This window comes from Eurosta solidaginis, chromosome 4 (genome assembly GCF_040869045.1).
Source record: "Eurosta solidaginis isolate ZX-2024a chromosome 4, ASM4086904v1, whole genome shotgun sequence".
Lineage (NCBI taxonomy): Eukaryota > Metazoa > Arthropoda > Insecta > Diptera > Tephritidae > Eurosta > Eurosta solidaginis.
Genome location: NC_090322.1, coordinates 139,945,431 through 139,967,489, shown reverse-complemented (window position 1 = coordinate 139,967,489; position 22,059 = coordinate 139,945,431). Strand labels below are relative to the sequence as shown.

The following is a 22,059-nucleotide window of genomic DNA, read 5'->3' as shown; positions in this document are numbered from 1 at the left end:
CAAGGCTTTTAGCTTTAAGCTGGTAATAGGCAGTGCTAGCGTGGCTAAGAGCCTACTAAACATATTTATGATAGAGGTGAAGAGAGCCTTGAAAGTGTGAACCTCACATAATTTCCAACAACTCCATTGCTCTAAGGCGCTATTTACAATGTGGAATGAAGAGAAACGTGCGCATATAGAGTTACATACGCCTCTATGTGTGTATGTGTGTGTCAACTTTTATTGCAAAGCTGTGACTTGACCAGGCATGCTTAACGAACGAAACGATATCATTTCGTTACGATAATCAACGTTAATAAACGAAACGAAGTCATTTCGTTTCGTTTATTAACGTTAAGAACGCCAAATTAACGTTAATTTGACGATCTTAACGTTAATAAACGAAACGAAGTGACTTCGTTTCGTTTATTAACGTTGATTATCGTAACGAAATGATATCGTTTCGTTCGTTAAGCATGCCTGGACTTGACTTAAACGACTTGCATTTTTCCGCTTACTATGGCAATTTCTAATAAGATTCCTTCATGCATATCTTATGTATATGTGTCTGTATGTGGTTTGATGTATGTATTTTTATACTCAGTTGAGCAGAGCTCACAAATTATATTAACTTTGATTAGATAACGGTTGGTTGTACAGGTATAAAGGAATCGAGATATATATAGACTTCCATATATCGAAATAATCAGGATCGAAAAAAAATTTGATTGAGCCATGTCCGTCCGTCCGTCCGTCCGTCTGTCCGTTAATATGATAACTTGAATACATTTTGAGGTATCTTGATGAAATCTGGTATGTAGGTTCCTGGGCACTCATCTCAGATCGCTATTTAAAATGAACGATATCGGACTATAACCACGCCCACTTTTTCGATATCGAAAATATCGAAAAACAGAAAAAATGCGATAATTCATTGTCAAAGACAGATAAGGCGATGAAACTTGGTAGGTGGGTTGAACTTATGACATAGAATAGAAAATTAGTAAAACTTTGGACAATAGGCGTGGCCCCGCCCACTTTTAAAAGAAGGTAATTTCAAAGTTTTGCAAGTTGTAATTTGGCAGTCGTTGAAGATATCATTATGAAATTTGGCAGAAACGTTACTCCTATTACTATATGTACGCTTAATAAAAATTAGCAAAATCGGAGAAGGACCACGCCCACTTTTAAAAAAAAATTTTTTAAAGTAAAATTTTAACAAAAAATTTAATATCTTTACAGTATATAAGTAAATTATGTCAACATTCAACTCCAGTAATGATATGGTGCAACAAAATACAAAACTAAAAGAAATTTTCAAAATGGGCGTGGCTCCGCCCTTTTTCATTTAATTCGTCTAGAATAATTTTAATGCCATAAATCGAACAAAAATTTACCAATCCTTGTGAAATTTGGTAGGGGCTTAGATTATAGGACGATAACTGTTTTCTGTGAAAAAGGGCGAAATCGGTTGAAGCCACACCCAGTTTTTTTACACAGTCATCCGTCTGTCCTTCCGCTCGGCCGTTAATACGATAACTTGAGCAAAAATCGATATATCTTTACTAAACTCAGTTCTCGTACTTATCTGAACTCACATTGTATTGGTGTAAAAAATGGACGAAATCCGACTATGACCACGCCCACTTTTTCGATATCGAAAGTTACGAAGAATTAAAAAAAATGCCATAATTCTATACCAAATACGAAAAATGGGATGAAACATGGTAATTGGATTGGTTTATTGGCGCAAAATATAACTTTAGAAAAAAACTTTGTAAAATGGGTGTGACACCTACCATATTAAGTAGAAGTAAATGAAAAAGTTCTGCAGAGCGAAATCAAGGGCTTTGAATCTTGGCAGGAATACCGTTCGTGGTATTACATATATAAATAAATTGCCGGTACCCGACAGATGATGTTCTGGGTCACCCTGGCCCACATTTTGGTCGATATCTCGAAAACGCCTTCACATATACAACTACCACCACTCCCTTTTAAAACCCTCATTAATACCTTTAGATTGATACCCATATCTTACAAACAAATTATGGAGTCACCCCTGGTCCACCTTTATGGCGATATCTCGAAAAGGCGTTTAACAATAGAACTAAGGCCCACTCCCTTTTAAAATACTCATTAAAACCTTTCATTTGATACCCATATCGTACAAACAAATTCTAGGGTGAACCCTGGTCCACCTTTATGGCGATATCCCTAAATGGCGTTCACCTATAGAACTATTACCCACTCCCTCTTAAAATAATTATATAATACTTAATACCTTCCATTTGATACACATGTCATAGAAACACATTCCAGGGATACCTTGGGTTCATTTTCCAACATGTTGATTTTCCCTTATTTTGTCTCCATAGCTCTCAACTGAGTATGTAATGTTCGGTTACACCCGAACTTAGCCTTCCTTGCTTGTTTGTTTTCTCTTTTCGTTTTTATTTTGCAAATCTTTCATATTCGACGTCCTTCGCAATAATCTGATGTCAAATATTGGATTAAGTTTGGATATCGACTGTGATAGCGATTAAGCAATTTAAAATGATTATTTAGTTATTGGAAATTATGCAATTTTTTGTTCGTAACGCTGTTGCATGATGAGCAAAACAGCAAATACATGTCTGATTTCTAATTTACATAAAGCATTATTGTGAATTTTGATTCTACAATCGAACTGAATGAAGCTTTAAATGGTTTCAGCTATAGTTCAACTCATTCGGAAATCCGCAGGACGTATTGGTTCAGTACTTCCAGTATTCTGAAAGAGGAAATAGAATCTAGAGACCTATTCTATAAACTGCTAATACTACTGATAGCACCCTCCATACTGATGACACCCGCTAACCCGAGCGAGTTAGGGGGCTTAGAATATACCCGCGGCAGGTATGCCTGTCGTAAGAGGCGACTAAAATACCAAATTGATTTAAGGCGTTGTGTAGCGCAACACTTTCAAAGTGTTGCCAGCGCAAAATATAGCTTCTCTAACCAAATTATCAACCTCACCTACCCGTGGCAAATCCTGTTACTTTAACAGCTCTGCGACCACAAGTTCCTCATAACTCCATGGGGCGGGAGGGCGGTATGGACTTGAAAGTTTGATGTAGTCATACTAAATCGTTCCCGGGATGGGCGGGCTGTTGCCTTAATGGTGCTTGTTTCCGGAACGTACCAGATGTGCATCCGGCAAAGGATCGCAAACATCGATTACACTCCCCATGGCTTTCAGAGAGTGTCTTTATAGCTACAACAACAACCATGACACTCGCTTCAAAACTAGCCGACATATTTGAAAATGTAACGTCTTTAATTTAATTTGATGACTACTTTTTAAATAAATGTAATATACGGAAACCGCTGGTCTCGGTTTTCCACATAGAACGACTTTTTTCAAATAAAGGAAACAGTTGTTAAGATGTACATATATATTTGCATGTTGCTTACCGACGTTCTGTATACGAATAACATTTGAACCTGTGAATTATTTACTTATGTATGTATATGCTTGCACGTAGAGAGTAGAAAGTGAAACGATTTGTTATCGAATGATTATAAATTTCTTAGGACTAGCAAACGTTATCGAAAAAACACCGATTTGCTATCGAATTGTGATCAATATGATCTGTTATCGACTAATTACCTATTTGTTATCGGTTTTTCGTCAAAAATTTATCGAAATACAACCTTCTCAATTAAAAATAGATATTTTTTCGACAAATCAATTCTTTTAGTAACAAACCGTTGTGGTTTTTTTCAAAGACAGATAGATATATTTTCAATAATAATCAATATTTTTCCGATAACACATATATGTTTTGCCGATAACACTGATAAAACCCTGTAATTATACAAATCCATTTTTTCCGATAACAAATCAGATAACAAAAACAAATCTGTTGTTTTTTTGGTGACAAATATCTTTTTGATAACAAATCGATTTTTTTTTTTTTTTTTGATAACGCTTAGATATTTTGCTGATAACACATCGTTAACATTTTTACAACAATTCTATATTCTTTCGATTACACTTCAATAATATGCCGTAATGTGTCAATAATTGTTTGATATTAAATGCAATATTCTTCTGAAAAATCGATATTTTTCTATATCACATATAAATTGTGCCAATAACACAATCGCAACATTTTATTAACAAATCGATATTGTTTCGACAAAATTGTATCAATTAGCCGATCGATAACTTACCGACATCTTCTCTAGAAGTATTATTTTCCTTAACAAGTCGATATTTCGTTAATACAAACAAATAATACGCCGATAAGAATCCGATAGTAAAAAAATACCAAAATGATCCCGTAATAGTTGCAATATTACCCCGTAATAATACAAATCGATTTTTTCGATAACTGATCTATATTTCTTCAATAACAAATCGATATTTTTTCGATTATATATATTGCCAATAACACATCCGTAACAATCGATATTTTTCGATAACACATAGAGATTGTGCCGATGACACAATCGTAATATTCCAAAAACAAGTCCATATATTTTCGATAAAATTTTAATAAGAAGCCGATCGATAATGTACCGACATATCTGCAAAAAGGGTTGTTATCGGTAAAAGTCGATTTTTCCTTGATACAAACCAATAATACGGCGATAACCACCCGATAATAAAAAAGTACAAAAACGGCCCCGAAATAGTCACTAATATAACTCCGTAATTATTTCGAAATGGTACCTGCTCAGCTCAATAAAATGGCCACCACGTTAGCGATGTCGAAACTGAGTTAGGGAATAGTACAGCTATTATTGCAAGCGAAAACCCGTTAGTTAAAATGTCGACAAGTCGCATCTTAAAAGTTTGTGATTTCGCGCTCTGAATGAGACTAAGATGATTACACCTTACATTGAATTTAATTAAATTTAATTTAATTTATTTTTTCGAAAAGTCAAAAACAACAATGGTTCTTACTGACTAAAACGAATAACTAAGCCTAGCTACAAAACAGAGTTAAGTAAATTAAGAAAAATAGACTTTGGAGAAGAAAAATCAAGCATAATAAAATTCAAGATCTCATTAAGTTCACGTAGAGAGCGCGACAATGGAGCATTTATCGCATAGTTAGTAGACTTATGTTTAATATAAAAGGGGCTATGAGAACGAAGAGACCTCTTTGGAATTAGAAAATGAATCGTGTGCAGTAAAGACGAGCAATCAATATCTCCATTAACAACTCCGAAAATGAAAGACAAGGAAAGGGTTGACCTTCTGAGCTCTAATGGTTTCAAATTAATTAGCAGCAAGCGGAAATGACAAGAAGGGACTTGATCTGAGAAGTGTAAGGATCTTAGGCAGAATTTAAGGAATATCTTTTGTACTCGCTCAATCCTGTCGATTGCAAACTTGTGCTAAGGTCTCCAAATAAATGCAGCATATTCCAGTTTGGAACGGAACAAACGATGAGTATAGCAGTTTCAAGGTATAGGGATCTGAGAAGTTGGTGCTATTACGCCTCACGAATCCTAAGGAAGCATACGCGCTTGAAATTACATAGTTAATATGGTTATTGACAGAGAACGAGGAGTCAAAGATAAACCCTAAATCTTTAATCTCATCAAGGAAGTGAAGGGGAGTACCCGAGATAGAATATATCGTTGGTAAAACATTGCGAATTTTGGAAAATGTGACATGAAAGCACTTTTTGAGATTGAGAGATAGACCTGTATCGTTTTCACAAACTGGATCTGGCATTCGTGGAGAGAGCCCTGATGCACCTAGGACTGTGACTGCCGTGCCGCTTCGTAGATCAATTTTTGTCTCAAGGCTGCACGCTTCGCTAACGGAAAATGATATTAAAAATTTCATTTTTTCCAAACTTAATGTTACATCTGTTCATATTAATATCTTTAAATTTAAACTTAAATCCGAGAGAGATATATGCTCTTTTAAAATATCGGTTCCTGATGCTTTTTTCGATACAATATTGGCTCAATCTTTTTGGCCTGAACATTCTGTTGTACACTTATATACCAAGAGGTCAAAAAACTTAATTGCCAATACCTTAACGGTGCCCTTAACGTAAATATAGACTTACTTAGTTTAACTATAAATTATCAAAACGTTCGCGGTTTACGCTCGAAATTAAGTACTGTTTTTATACTCAGTTGAGCAGAGCTCACAGAGTATATTAACTTTGATTGGATAACGGTTGATTGTACAGGTATAAAGAAATCGAGATAGATATAGACTTCCATATATCAAAATCATCAGGAAAGAAAAAAAATTGTATTGAGCCATATCCAGCCGTCCGTCCGTCCGTTAACACGATAACTTGAGTAAATTTTGAGGTATCTTGATGAAATTTGGTATGTATGTTCCTGGGCACTCATCTCAGATCGCTATTTAAAATGAACAATATCGGAATATAACCACGCCCACTTTTTCGATATCGAAAATATCGAAAAACAGAAAAAATGGGATAATTCATTGTCAAAGACAGACAAGGCGATGAAACTTGGCAGGTGAGTTGAACTTATGACGCAGATTAGAAAATTAGTAAAATTTTGTACAGAAGGCGTGGCACCGCCCACTTTTAAAAGAAGTTAATTTAAAAGTTTTGGAAGCTGTAATGTGGCAGTCGTTGAAGATATCATGATGAAATTTGGCAGGAACGTTACTCCTATTACTATATATATGCCTAATAAAAATTATCTCGAAAAAGCGTCCACCTATAGAACTAAGGCCCACTCCCTTTTAAAATACTCACTAACACCTTTCATTTGATACCCATATCGTACAAACATATTCTAGAGTCAACCCTGATCCACCTTTATGGCGATATCCCTAAATGGCGTCCACCTATAGTACTATGGCCCACTCCCTCATAAAATACTCTTTAATGCCTTTCATTTGATACACATACAAACACATTCCAGGGTTACCCTCGGTTCATTTTCCTACATGGTTATTTTTCCCTTAAGTTGTCACCATAGCTCTCAACTGAGTATGTAATCTTCGGTTACACCCGAACTTAACCTTCCTTACTTGTTCTTAATAGTTTTACTTTTACAGCTCAAGTGGTAGCATTTACAGAGACCTGGCTAAAGCCTGATAATTTTAATTCTGAGCTTTTTTGCAATAAATATGTTGTTTATCGGTGTGATCGGTCTTCCAGAGCAGGTGGTGTCCTTATTGCCGTGGAATCGATTATATCATCTTAGTTGTTGTCGTGTGGTAACTCGTCCGATATTGAATTTGTAGCCGTGAAGCTTTCACTGCGTAGCCTCTTTTTATTTATTTGTTGTTATTATATACCACCTCGGACGGATATGCATGTTAATAACAGGCATAGTTAGCTATTCAGAGCTTGCATTCTCAAATTTGTGACAATGATCGACTTGTTGTTCTTGGTGACTTCAGTTTACCTATAGTAAAATGGATAAATTCTAGCGAGTCGATATTCTTGACTTCCACCGTTCATCATGATTTTGTTCATTCATTGCTTGATATATCTCTCCTACAGATAAACAATGTGGTAAATTGTAACAACAAGTTGTTGGATTTGGTTTTGGTTGGCGAACCCGAGGGTTTTTTCCATAAGTCGGGTTTCCCCATTATCTCTTCCTGAGGATCCTCATCACCCTACACTTGAGATAGCATGTCACATTGTTAAGTCTAAGATGCCTACTAAATCTAGAAAAATAACTCGTATTCGCTCAAGGTGCTTTCATAAGACCAATTTCACTTTGCTAAATGAATTGATTACTTCTCAGGACTGGTCTCAGTTATAGGCGTGTAATGACATCGAGTCTGCAACGTTTATTTTCTACAGATCGCTCAACAGCTTCTTTACACACTGTGTTCCTGTTCACTATGCTAACGTTTAAACTAATAAGCTACTTCGGTTCTCAGGGAACCTTGTGAGACTAAAAAATATTAAATGTAGACTTTATAGGCGTTTTAAGAGATCTGGGGCAACTGAAGATTATTCAAAATATTTAGTTGCTCGTTCAAACTTTCACTTCCATAATCAACAAAGCTATAAGTGCTATTTTACTCGTTGTAAAATTAACTTTTTCCTTAATCCCAAACAGTTTTACGGGTTTGTTAATTCGAAAAGAAAAACCTCGGGATTTCCATCTACCTTCTCTTACGGTGGTAGATCTTCCAGCTCTGATCATGATGCTGTGGAATTATCCGCTGAATTCTTTAGGTCAAACTATTCGTCTAATAGTATCAATTCAAGTAATTATCCGTATTGCATAAATAGTTCAAATTGTATTCTGAATCCTGTAATTGACTACAACATAGTATTTCAAAGTATTTCAGCAGTGAAACCAACAAATTCTTCGGGCCAGACGGTGTACCCTGTACTCAAGTACTGTGCTGTGAGTTTTTCGGAACCGATTTTGAAATTATTTCAATTATCTATAAATTCTCCGATATTTCCTTCAATTTGGAAACAGTCATTTATTATTCCCCTACATAAAAAAGGTAGCAGGTCTAATATTGAAAACTACAGGGGTATTTCTAAGCTCTCAGCTATCCATAAAACCTTCGAGCAAATAGTTACTTGCCAGCTTCAACATATGTGCAAATCTTTATTATCTTCCTATCAACATGGGTTTGTGGGCCGAAGGTCAACCACCACCAACTTACTGGAGTTTACTTCCATAGTAAGGGACGGCTTCCTGTATAAACAACAAACAGATGTTATATACACCGATTTTAGTAAAGCTTTCGACTCTGTCAACCATAAGCTACTGATTCATAAGCTTGAGCTAGTAGGTCTTCCGAAGCGATTATTATTATGGCTCGCAAGCTACCTTACAAATAGGACTCAATATGTTTTGTATAAAAATATTGCATCTGAGATAACTAATGTAACCTCTGGCGTACCTCACGGCAGCCATCTGGACACATTGCTTTTTACCCTTTTCATAAATGACTTACCATTAATACTTAAATATTCCCGGGCTCTTATGTATGCGGATGATGTAAAACTTTGCCATACATACTTGCCCTGGGACTTGTTTAATCGGAACCTCCTTCAAGTTGATTTGGATTCATTTCAGAGCTGGTGCACAGCGAACCTACTTGTTTTAAACTGTACAAAATGCAAGCTTATGACTTTTCACCGAGTAAAGCCATTTTCGACACTATATACTCTAAATTCTACACCTCTGGAGCGATTATCTTCCGTTAATGATATAGGTGTACTTTTCGACCCAAAACTACATTTTAATACGCATATTTCATCCATTGTAAATAAAGCAACGGGTATAATTCTTTGTTAAACGTTGGGCAAAAGAGTTTAACGATCCTTATCTCACGAAGATCCTATACACTTCCTTGGTCCGCCCAGTACTTGAATATTGCTCGCGTGTTTGGTGTCCTGGACACAAAAATCATATAACGCGAATTGAGACTGTGCAGAAACAATTTTTAATATTTGCACTTCGCGGTCTTAATTGGGATTCTAGCATTCATCTTCCACCTTACGGACGTAGGCTTCCTGTCATCAATCTGCCTACTCTTGAAAATCATAGAATTCTACTTGGGGTGTTGTTCATTCATAAGGGGGTCATCGGTGAGATTGACTCTTCTGAATTGCTAGCTCGGCTTAATTTCGCTGTTCCCGCTAGGACGTCGAAACACTACGTACCTTTTGTTTTACCGCTATGTCGCCTAAACTTCGCAAAAAGTGACCCTCTGCGGATTTGGTGTGCCCACTACAATGACCTGTATAAATGTATAAGTATCGAATGTTCGCTTCCTGCATTAAATTGCCTGATACTTTCTAATTTGACCTGATATTTTACAGCTTAATATTCTGTCTGAAACAATTTGAATTTTTAAATGCATAAGTTTAATTTTATTTAATGTTAATCTTATAATTTATAAGTTTAATACTTTTTGTACAAATTTTATACTTTACCAGTCGACCGTTTTCCTTTTGTGTAGACTTTAAATAAATAAACAAATAAATAAAAAAATAAATAACGATCTCAAAATAGTCCCGAAATATTCGTGCAAATAATCCAGCACTGTTTCCTAATACATTCACAAAAGGATATCGAAATAGTACGTAAACAAACCCCGAAATGATCTCAAAATAGTCTCGAAATTATCCAAATATTATTACAAAAAAAGTCTCGAATAGATCCCAACTTATCGCGGACCATTTCGAAAATAATCTCAAAAAACTTCTTGAATTAGTTCCTGCATGACCCCATAAACAAACGATAGGAACGTAGTGTGATTTTTCTGATGTTGATTTTGAAGAATAACCACTATTTGCAGAGCCTGATACTAACATAGTGCCAAGCTTACATTATCTTAATTCTAACAGAGCAGACAGATATTTAGCATTCCCAAAACCTAGTTCGGACGCAAAATAACGACTTAAAAAAAACCTTTGGCAATAAGTCACACCAAACGATCTCACTGTCACAGACAGAAGTCACTTTCACTTTTCTTATAAAGCGCAAAAATTTTCAGGAAAATTCCAATAAATTTCTTATAAAGCACAACAATTTTCTGGGAAATCAAGCAAAATGGATAAAACTTTAAAAAGTTGTTTATATCACATATCTTGTAAAAAGTTTACATAAAATCATTTACTCGAAAGCTCCGTATTTCCAAATAGTTGAAATTCTTTTAGAAAACTGTTGCGCTTTATAAGTAATAGCATTCTATTCAACCTCATTTGGCCACTGAGCCAAAATGTGACACACTTCAACAAATATGATGATATTAAGATATAATAAATAATCATTTCAATTATAATTTCAACACCAAATATAACCATTTCCACACTTGGCCCTTTATGCATGTCTTAAATTTGAACAAATAGCTGTTTGGCAAGTGACGGTGAAAACGCTGCCAAAAATTCCATTGATATGGTTGGCGTTAGTGACAAAATACATAATAAAGCACTAAGTACTTAGTAGCAATGAGCTAAGCCAATTCAATGTAAAGTTCCGGTTCCTGTTTCGGTTTTGCAAACTGTTCCGTTCTAGGTTTTTGTTTCGTTATTGGAACTAATATCGATTCCGGTTTTGGAGTAAAAATGTTAATAAATAAAAAAAAAAGAGTGTTAAGGAATAATTTCTGACTAGGTAAATAATATTTTAGTTTAGTAGTGAAAGTTTAAAGCTAAAATCAGTTCAACCTTATCTTATTAAACATTTCAGCTCATGGCATTATCTCTTAACCCTTAACTTATTTACCGTATTCAATTGTTACAATAATATTCCTTCAAAAAAAGGTGGCGCGAGGATTGAGACAATTACCTCCCTTCAGTATTTTTGGATAGAAATGTTTTGTCCCTATTAGTATTTTATGATCCATAGGTTAGGTTAAGTCGAACTGGCAAATACTAAAAGCTTTCTAGGACCTATGCAAAGTTCTGCTTTGACATTTGACAGCTCTATCACTCCTTTCAGCTGGTGTCTTAGCCTGGCAAGCGCAGGGCACTAGCACAAAGTTTGCTCGATTGTTTCCTTCTCCAATCCGCACTTTCTAGATCTGCTATTACTGATCAAGTCTAATTTAAAGGGATGTAACGCCAGAAGGCTGTGTCTGGTCAGAATTTCAAGATTTCATAATTTTCGGCTCTTTACGGCCCCACACTTAAACCTTTTCCACTTGGTTGGTCATCTTGCCTTCTTTTAATCACACCCAATCTAGTTGGGAGGTCTACGGAGCAAAATTCAAGGGATGCTCCCTTTTTAGCTAGTTCATCCGATGTTCCATTCCCATATGCCCTGGGGCACAATATAGATGTATGCTTCTCCCTGTCCGGTTCTAGTTTAAGCTACTTTCGTTCAATGGTTCTACTGCTTTGGTTAAGGCTAATACTTCCGCCTGAAAAACATCACACTGATCTGACAGCTTGTAGGTTCTGTTTATTTCTGGATCAGCACAGTAGGCCTTAGACTCTACTCTTTCCACTACTTTGAAACCACCGGTGTGCACATGTATCGCCCCGTTCACCAAACATCCACCTCTATTGTGTCTTTAATAGCCCCTTCGAAGCGCAAATAGTGACGGAATTAGGTAGTCTGTTCGGTCTCTAATTGAAGCGCAGCCGTCGGATTTGTTTTCATGGTTCCCGTAATGTCAAGCATTGATAGCTTGCATGTTATGAGATAGGTTCTTTTTTGTGCGGCTTTCCATCAAACAAGACTCCATAATATAGGATAGGGTTTACAATCGGTATAAATACCCAATGAGAGAGAGAAGGCGATAAACCCCACGTACATCCCAGCATTTTTTTACATGCATAAGGTGCTCTCGAGGCCTTTACATTCTCCTCCACGTTGAGCTTCCACACAACTTCCAACGACAACTGATTCCTGGGATTCAAGGGGTTGTGTAGCGCAATATATAGCTTCTCCAACCCAATTGTCAACCTCACCTTCGAGCGGCGAATCCCGTTTCACTAACAGACGAGGCTCTGGCGACACCAAGCTCGTCATGGAACTTGGGGGTGGGGAGGGAGGGATGGCCTGAAGGTTCAATGTGGCCATATAAATCGTTCCCGAGATGGTCGGGCCAGCACCTTAATGGTGCTGTGTTACCGGAGCGTATCGGATCTGTATCCGACAAAGGACCATCACATCGATAACACTCCCCAAAGCCTTCGGGGAGTAACCTAATCGCTACAACAGCAACAACAACAACAACTGATTCCTAGATATTTTGTGCAATGCTCAAAATGTTTTCGCCATTCTTCTTCAACACACATAAAAACGTTGCTTGTTGGCTTTGTGCACCACCGCTTTATCGATAGTTTGTTATTTACAATATTTTTCTTCGTTAGCAGATGATTATTGATAAGTATAATTGATGTCTTATGAACTTTAGTTTATATATGGTACTTTTCATTTCAAGTGTTCCGACTCGAAAAACCTGATACCTCCCAAATCCATTAAAGTTGAATAAAATTTCGACAGAAAATTGGTCCAATTTTTTTTTATATTTTTTTTTTTTTTTTTTTTTTTTTTGAAGTTAAGTAAAAGGACTATAAGAATCACCCAATATTTTTAGTGGTCTAAATATTTATCGGCGGCCACCGTGGTGTGATGGTAGCGTGCTCCGCCTATCACACCGTATGCCCTGGGTTCGCACCCCGGGCAAAGCAACATCAAAATTTTTCTAAGCGGGGTCGCCCCTCGGCAGTGTTTGGCAAGCGCTCCGGGTGTATTTCTGCCATGAAAAGCTCTCAGTGAAAACTCATCTGCCTTGCAGATGCCGTTCGGAGTCGGCATAAAACATGTAGGTCCCGTCCGGCCAATTTGTAGGGAAAATCAAGAGGAGCACGACGCAAATTGGAAGAAAAGCTCGGCCTTAGATCTCTTCGGAGGTTATCGCGCCTTACATTTATTTTTTTTTTTTTAATATTTATTGATAAAATGCGCTATGAAAAAACGCCAATTTTCGACAACCTGTATCATTGCATTCTATTCATACTTCGATCCCTCCTTTTGCAAACGTAATGTACCCTATTTTCGAGACATGAAGTTTTACAAGAGGGTACAGCCCCATATGTATACATTAGTGTACCTACATACATATACATGTATATATTTCTAAATTGACTTTTAATATTTAATTTAAGTTTTTAATTAGTTATAAACACAATTTGTTGACTAAGCAAAATTTGTGATTGTTGCCTTTTTTACTTACAGGTCTTTACCCAAGTTAAGCAGTCAAGACGAAGAAGGGGGGGCAGGTCATGGGTATGGTGGGGGGCCACAGCACTTTGAACCCATTCCTCATGATCATGATTTCTGCGAAAGAGTCGTTATAAACGTAAGTAGTCAATCAATTTCAACTTATTCTGTAGACACTGTGTTTCAATTAGTTTATTTAACTAAAATGTGTGAGATAAATTTAATTAAAACTTTGATAAATTTATTTAAAACATAAAATCAAAGCAAATACATTAATTATAAAAGCAATTTTACTGATCCTAATTTCAACAGCAATATAATTTGTTTTGTGGCCTCAAATTCATTCATTCATTCATACAGTATAAATGTCTTTCATTCCAGTCATGACTGTTGAAAATTAATATATGTTGTTGTTGTTGGCATTCTGGTTTTAAGTCGTTGCGTCGATTTTGTATAAAACCAACTCAAAATACATCAGATTTGCAATACAATGAAACGGTTGTCAAACAAATCATTTTATGATTCAAGATTCTCGACATAAAGATCATATTCTTGTGCCTTTAAAAAAAACGCCACAAATGCAGTCGTTGATTCAAAGCAGCTATCCACTTCGAAATCGATGGTTCCGCTTGTGCAATTCCGATAAGTTATCTGTCATCCACATTCTTTTTAGTTAAATATCCACAGATTTCAATTTCGACTTATTTTAAACCCAGAAAGGTAGGTAGCTTTAATGGCTGCAACCCAGTTCGCTCAAGTAACCAATGAAAAGCCGTTTTCATTTCATAAAACTCGCTTGGGTACACCCCAAGTTCTCTATAAAATCAAGAATATTTGGAATAGCTTTTTTCGAAAATCTACGCGGATTTTCCAAAAAGGGGCTCTCTAAGGAAACCTGTTCTAGTAAGAGCTGGGCATTTACACAGAAAATGCTTCATAGATTCAGCAGTTACCACTTTTCAACCTCGCCAGTGGGCATTATGACCAATGACCGTTGGTTATTCCCTCACCTCTTTCCATTGTGTTTCCATGTGTCAACTTTTCTCCGATTTCCCCATTTCCCGGAACTCAGATAATGTATATTTCCAGAGTGTCGGTTAAATTAGCTATTAGTTGCTTGCATTCCCCTACTTGCTTGGAGTTAATGTAGCGCTTTTTATTGCTACTTGACTGTCAGAAAAGATCGATACTTTGCCAGTTATGCTCCTAGTGATTTGCAAACCTACCGAACCGCGACGACTTCTGCTTGAATTACACTATAATAAGACGGCAGCTTTGGAACCAGCATCAAAACTAGCAATAACTTCAGCACTGAAATCCAGCGAAGAAGCCATCTTGCCAGTAAATGCTACTTTGGACTAGGTAGGCAATTGAAAAGTAAGGTCCTCTCTCGGCGAACGAAAATCATATTCTACAAGTCACTTATCATACCCGTCCTGCTATATGGGGCAGAAGCATGGACCATGACAACAGCAGATGAAGCGGCTTTGGGAGTGTTCAAGAGAAAAGTTCTTCGAAAGATTTATGGACCTCTACTTGTTGGCGATGGCGAGTACCGAAGAAGATTTAATAATGAGCTGTACGAGCTATACGCAGACATCAACATAGTCCAGCGAATTAAAATGCAGCGACTGCGCTGGCTAGGCCATGTTATGCGAATGAAAGATGATGCTCCGGCCAAGAAAGTGTTTCTATCGGAACCCGCCTATGGAAGCAGAGGTAGAGGGCGGCCCCCACTCCACCTGGTCCTTAGGTGGAAAACGATTTAAACTCCCTTGGTGTGACCAATTGGCGCCGGTTGGCGGAGCGAAGGAGCGACTGGCGCGCCTTGTTGAATGGCCATAACCGTTTAGACGGTTAAGCGCCAATTAAGTAAGTAAGTAAGACGGCAGCTTGAATGACGTGTTAATCTCCAAAGAATGCGAATAGATTCCAGCCTCCATACCTGAATCTATTTTAGAGCCATCGGTTTAGATTAGTATATCGTGGAACCGTCCTCTTCTTCCAATCATTTCTACTTGGAATGATAGGGTTAACACCGTCTTAAAACTGAAGTTTGCGTCGATAATAATCTATTTCGTAATTGAAAAGCTCACGGCGGAGGTAAATAAAGGCTACTGCTCTGCCGTTTCTGAGTATCCCTTCAGCACCCATATTCCCAGGGTCTCAGTAAGGCAAGCTCTGATGGCAACAAAGCACGCATATCTGGTGTGATTTTTGTACTTAGTAATAGCTATCCACAGCACTAAAAAACCATATGTCAGCTCTGGTCGCACCACTGCCACATGCGGCTATGGCACCATCTGTGATCCCATTTCTTATCGAATATGCCCGCCTTTAAATTAAGTTAAGTCCCAGATATTTGGTACTAGTTGATAGGATTAATTGCTGCCCGTTTTGCCTTGGTAATTCAAGATGGGTGGTTTGTACTTCCACGTGAAAAGTAATAGCTCCGCTTTCCCAGGAATTAACCTAAGGCCACATTTCTGTGCCCACATTCTTTATTTTGCCAACTTTTTTTCCATGCTTTTACTGAACACTGAAAGGAACGGATCCGAAGTCAGGATCGCCACATCGTCAGCATACGCCAGGATCTTCACACCATTTGTGTCAAGTTTTGCTAGAATATCGTTTATAATAATGAGTCATATCAGAGGTGAGAGCCCCCCACCTTATGGTGTGCTCCTACAAATCTACTTACTAATTCTTGCTCTCTCCTAGCTCAACTAATATCAAGCGTTTAAGAAGAAGAGACGAAACCCAATTTCTTACTGGTTTCTCCACTCGTGCCATGCCGATGGTTGATTCTATTGCGTTAGCTTTTGCGTTGCTGAAAGCACCTTTCACATCAAAAATGTCGCTAAAGTAAATTGTTTATAATTTATTTAATAATTTGGGAAAAATTTAAACAACGTGACATCAGGACGGACAAGGCGACAGCTGTTTCGATTATACCTTGTAAATCTCTTCAAAGCCTTTTCTCCCGGGAGTGGGAGTCGAACTCGCACCCCTACGATAGTTGAAATGGTTGTAAACGCATTCAGCTACGTCATGCCTGTTGTGAAGTCTTTCCCAATTGCCTTCTTTATGCATATTTTAATCTTTTACACATTGCATACTTCGTATGCAATTATGTGTTAAAGCTATGCTTGGTACGGCGGTTTTCAAAGAAACTTTGGTTTTTGTTGTTGTTTTCGTTCTATTTATAGAACTACAACGAATTAACCAATTTTGTCTGTTTGTATGATTTTTAATAATCGGGGATTGCCCATATTGCTTTTTTTTTAAATGTATGAAAACATTTATTTGAAGCAATTTTTTAATTTTATAATTTATTTAATAATTTGGGAAAAATTTAAACAACGTGACATCAGGACGGACAAGGCGACAGCTGTTTCGATTATACCTTGTAAATCTCTTCAAAGCCTTTTCTCCCGGGAGTGGGAGTCGAACTCGCACCCCTACGATAGTTGAAATGGTTGTAAACGCATTCAGCTACGTCATGCCTGTTGTGAAGTCTTTCCCAATTGCCTTCTTTATGCATATTTTAATCTTTTACACATTGCATACTTCGTATGCAATTATGTGTTAAAGCTATGCTTGGTACGGCGGTTTTCAAAGAAACTTTGGTTTTTGTTGTTGTTTTCGTTCTATTTATAGAACTACAACGAATTAACCAATTTTGTCTGTTTGTATGATTTTTAATAATCGGGGATTGCCCATATTGCTTTTTTTTTTTATTTTTTGGGAATATTGGGAAAGACTTCACAACAGGCATGACGTAGCTGAATGCGTTTACAACCATTTCAACTATCGTAGGGGTGCGAGTTCGACTCCCACTCCCGGGAGAAAAGGCTTTGAAGAGATTTACAAGGTATAATCGAAACAGCTGTCGCCTTGTCCGTCCTGATGTCACGTTGTTTAAATTTTTCCCAAATTATTAAATAAATTATAAAATTAAAAAATTGCTTCAAATAAATGTTTTCATACATTTAAAAAAAAAGCAATATGGGCAATCCCCGATTATTAAAAATCATACAAACAGACAAAATTGGTTAATTCGTTGTAGTTCTATAAATAGAACGAAAACAACAACAAAAACCAAAGTTTCTTTGAAAACCGCCGTACCAAGCATAGCTTTAACACATAATTGCATACGAAGTATGCAATGTGTAAAAGATTAAAATATGCATAAAGAAGGCAATTGGGAAAGACTTCACAACAGGCATGACGTAGCTGAATGCGTTTACAACCATTTCAACTATCGTAGGGGTGCGAGTTCGACTCCCACTCCCGGGAGAAAAGGCTTTGAAGAGATTTACAAGGTATAATCGAAACAGCTGTCGCCTTGTCCGTCCTGATGTCACGTTGTTTAAATTTTTCCCAAATTATTAAATAAATTATAAAATTAAAAAATTGCTTCAAATAAATGTTTTCATACATTTAAAAAAAAAAGCAATATGGGCAATCCCCGATTATTAAAAATCATACAAACAGACAAAATTGGTTAATTCGTTGTAGTTCTATAAATAGAACGAAAACAACAACAAAAACCAAAGTTTCTTTGAAAACCGCCGTACCAAGCATAGCTTTAACACATAATTGCATACGAAGTATGCAATGTGTAAAAGATTAAAATATGCATAAAGAAGGCAATTGGGAAAGACTTCACAACAGGCATGACGTAGCTGAATGCGTTTACAACCATTTCAACTATCGTAGGGGTGCGAGTTCGACTCCCACTCCCGGGAGAAAAGGCTTTGAAGAGATTTACAAGGTATAATCGAAACAGCTGTCGCCTTGTCCGTCCTGATGTCACGTTGTTTAAATTTTTCCCAAATTATTAAATAAATTATAAAACTAAAAAATTGCTTCAAATAAATGTTTTCATACATTTAAAAAAAAAAAAGCAATATGGGCAATCCCCGATTATTAAAAATCATACAAACAGACAAAATTGGTTAATTCGTTGTAGTTCTATAAATAGAACGAAAACAACAACAAAAACCAAAGTTTCTTTGAAAACCGCCGTACCAAGCATAGCTTTAACACATAATTGCATACGAAGTATGCAATGTGTAAAAGATTAAAATATGCATAAAGAAGGCAATTGGGAAAGACTTCACAACAGGCATGACGTAGCTGAATGCGTTTACAACCATTTCAACTATCGTAGGGGTGCGAGTTCGACTCCCACTCCCGGGAGAAAAGGCTTTGAAGAGATTTACAAGGTATAATCGAAACAGCTGTCGCCTTGTCCGTCCTGATGTCACGTTGTTTAAATTTTTCCCAAATTATTAAGTAAATTGTTTATATTGTAAACAATTTTAAAAGAAACTGTAACTCAAAATTTGTTGGTTCAATATCAACTTCCATTGCTCTTTCACCATCAAAGTGTCATTCAATTTAAAGTTTTCTCGGAATCCAAAAATGGATAATAACTAATCAACTGTTTATAATCTATACCATATATAATATATTAAACTAAAAAGCGAGTCTAAATTTCAAACTAAAATCTAAACGCCTTGTTCTCCTTAAAAACGTCACATATACTTCTATGCCAAATTTATTTAACAGACATCACGTAAAATTATAAATTAACTTTTTCTCTCTATTCTTTTTCGAATTTTGTTTTTTGTTTGCTCCTTTTTTCTTTGAATATTTCTCACAGGTAAGCGGGTTAAGGTTCGAAACACAATTAAGAACGTTAAATCAATTTCCTGACACACTGCTGGGGGATCCAGCTCGGCGATTACGGTACTTTGACCCGCTTAGAAATGAATATTTTTTTGACCGTAGTCGGCCGAGCTTCGATGCAATTTTATACTATTATCAAAGTGGTAAGTTTTCAGAACTAAGAAACATACTTTAATGTTTTATGCAACATATTCTATGAAACCCAAATTCTTGCTTCAGATTTTGTTTTAACACGTTAACGTTACTTTCTTTATCAAATCAATTGCATTTTAGAAAACCATAAATGTATTTCAGAAAACCACAAATGTATTTCAGATACTCCAATTATATTTCAGAAAACATTAACCTTATTTCAGAAAAGCTCAAGTGTATTCGGAATAAGTCAACTATATTTCAGATTTTCCAAATGTATTCCAAAAAGCTCTAATGTATTTCAGAAAAGCACAAATTTATTTCAGAACATGTAAAAAGTACTTCAAAAAAGTAAACAGGAAAACTCAAATGTATTCCAAAAAGTTTATCTGTTTCATCAAAATCTATCAAAAATTACATTTTATTCAAAATAAAATGTTAACCAAGCTAAAATATCACCCTTTTAAGGCAGCGAATTAATAAAATTGGAAAACATTACATTACATAAGTTGGAGTGTAATTCATGTTAATTCAAATCATCTTAAAAAAGTAGTTGGGTGCTGTATTGCAAGCGCAATGAAGTGTGGCAACCGTGTTCTCTCTTTGTCGAATTATACCTTCTGCACAGGTTACAAGTCTTTTTAATTACTTCTGGGGTTCAATTCCCTAACTATGAAAAACTGATAAATGTACACTTATTTATTTATTTATTTATTTGAGTCTTTGAATTTATAGATTCTTACAGACTATATTATGCAAATTTTTACATTAACTTAATCCTAAGAAAAATAAGATCTTAGATTGTTAATTAAGGCAGTGTAAGGAAAAGTATAGTCAGCACCTGAGGAGTTAAAAAACATATTCAGATCAGCACAAGCCCTAGAAATGGGAGCATTTATACCATAAATAGTTCTAGAAACTCCAATTTTTAAGGGTTCAAACTTCTTGAATTTTTTCAAGAAGTGATGGACAATCAACGGTCCCTGAAATTATGCCAATGACAAATGAGCAAGATAGAATGGATCGTCTATTTGCAAGCGTGTTTAGATCAATTAAAAGGCATCGAGATTCATATGAAGGCATTGGCTCAGAGAAGTTAAAATATCGAAGAGCAAATCGTAAAAAAACTTTCTGAACACGCTCAAGCCGATTAGAGATACCAATTTGATAGGGTCTCCATATGACAGCCGCATACTCCAACTTCGACCTGACAAAGGCACAATATAGTGACTTCATAGTGTAGGGACTGGTGAATGCGGAACAATTACGTCGTATGAACGCAAACATTGCGTAAGATCGAGTTATGACACAGTTTACATGCGTAGAGAAATTAAATTTAGTGTCAAAATACACCCCTAGGTCTTTGATTTCTTCAACAGATTGCAATGTATAGCCAGCGATACTATAGCAAGTACGAAGGGTATTAACAGATTTTGAAAAAGTCACATGAAAGCATTTTTTAATGTTTAACGATAAACGATTTAAACTGCACCAGTTTTCGACATTATTAAGGTCTGATTGCAAACGTTCAGAGTCACCAGAACTATTTATAACAGCAAACACTTTTAGATCATCCGCATACAGCAGATATTCCGCAAACGAGAAGCATGAGCCAATGTCGTTTATAAAAAGTATAAACAAGAGAGGTCCTAGAATGCTACCTTCTGGGACTCCTGAGGATGCAATGAAGGGACGGGATGTGGTATTATCAACGTCTACGACACAGCGTCTGTTGGATAAGTAAGACTTAATCCACATCAGAAAAGTAGAGTGAAAACCCAAAGCAGCCAGCTTCAATAAAAGTATTCTGTGAGAAAATTTGTCGAATGCCTTTGAGAAGTCAGTATAAATTGTATCGACTTGAAATCTTTTCTGAAAAGCAGAAATGCAGTATTCACTAAACACTGTTAGGTTGCTTACAGTTGAGCGATTTGGTACGAAACCGTGTTGGTTGATAGTGATTAAACTTTTAACCGTAAAATACAATTTGTGATTGACAATAATTTCAAAAAGTTTGGACACCGAAGATAGCTTCGAAATCGGTCTATAATTGCGAACATCGTTTTTATTGCCGCTCTTAAATATAGGTGAAACCGTTGTGAATTTCCAGTCATCCACAAAAAGACCAGCGCCCAGAAAATTGTTGAAAATGATTGTGAGTGGCATTGCCAAACACAGACAGCTTTTTAGCAAAATGACCGAGAGGCCATCAGAGTCAGTCTTAGTTGACGGCTTAATTTTCTTTATGCCGTTTATAACATCCGAAACGGATACACGCAGAGACCCGAAGTTAATAGAAAAATCCTTCGTGGAAGGAAAACTTGAATCAGAGAGAAAATCGGATTTAAAGTTGGAGCAAAAAAAAATCAGCAAATAAATTAGCGGAATCTACAGCACTATTAGCAAATATGCTATCGTAGAATACATTATTTGGAACTGTCGAAGAAGCCTTTTTAGATTTTATGAAGCCCCCAAAAACCTTCGAGTTAGGAACTATATTTTTCTCAAAACTTAAAATGTAGTTTCTATACATAAATTTATTGAAAACTCATTTGCACACACAATTTACAATTTAAATTTTCATGCGAT

The 22,059-nt window shown here is 36.3% G+C and overlaps 1 protein-coding gene across 8 annotated transcripts in view; it reads left to right on the top strand.

Annotated features, from left to right (window-relative positions):
• LOC137250396 (potassium voltage-gated channel protein Shaker) overlaps positions 1-22,059 on the top strand; it is a 685,128-nt gene that overhangs the window by 574,022 nt on the left and 89,047 nt on the right. For all 8 annotated transcript variants that reach the window (XM_067783116.1, XM_067783111.1, XM_067783110.1 and 5 more), the window contains 2 exons: positions 13,657-13,780; positions 19,313-19,481. In XM_067783116.1, coding sequence (XP_067639217.1) covers positions 13,657-13,780; positions 19,313-19,481 — 293 coding nt within the window. The remainder of the gene's footprint in view (positions 1-13,656; positions 13,781-19,312; positions 19,482-22,059) is intronic.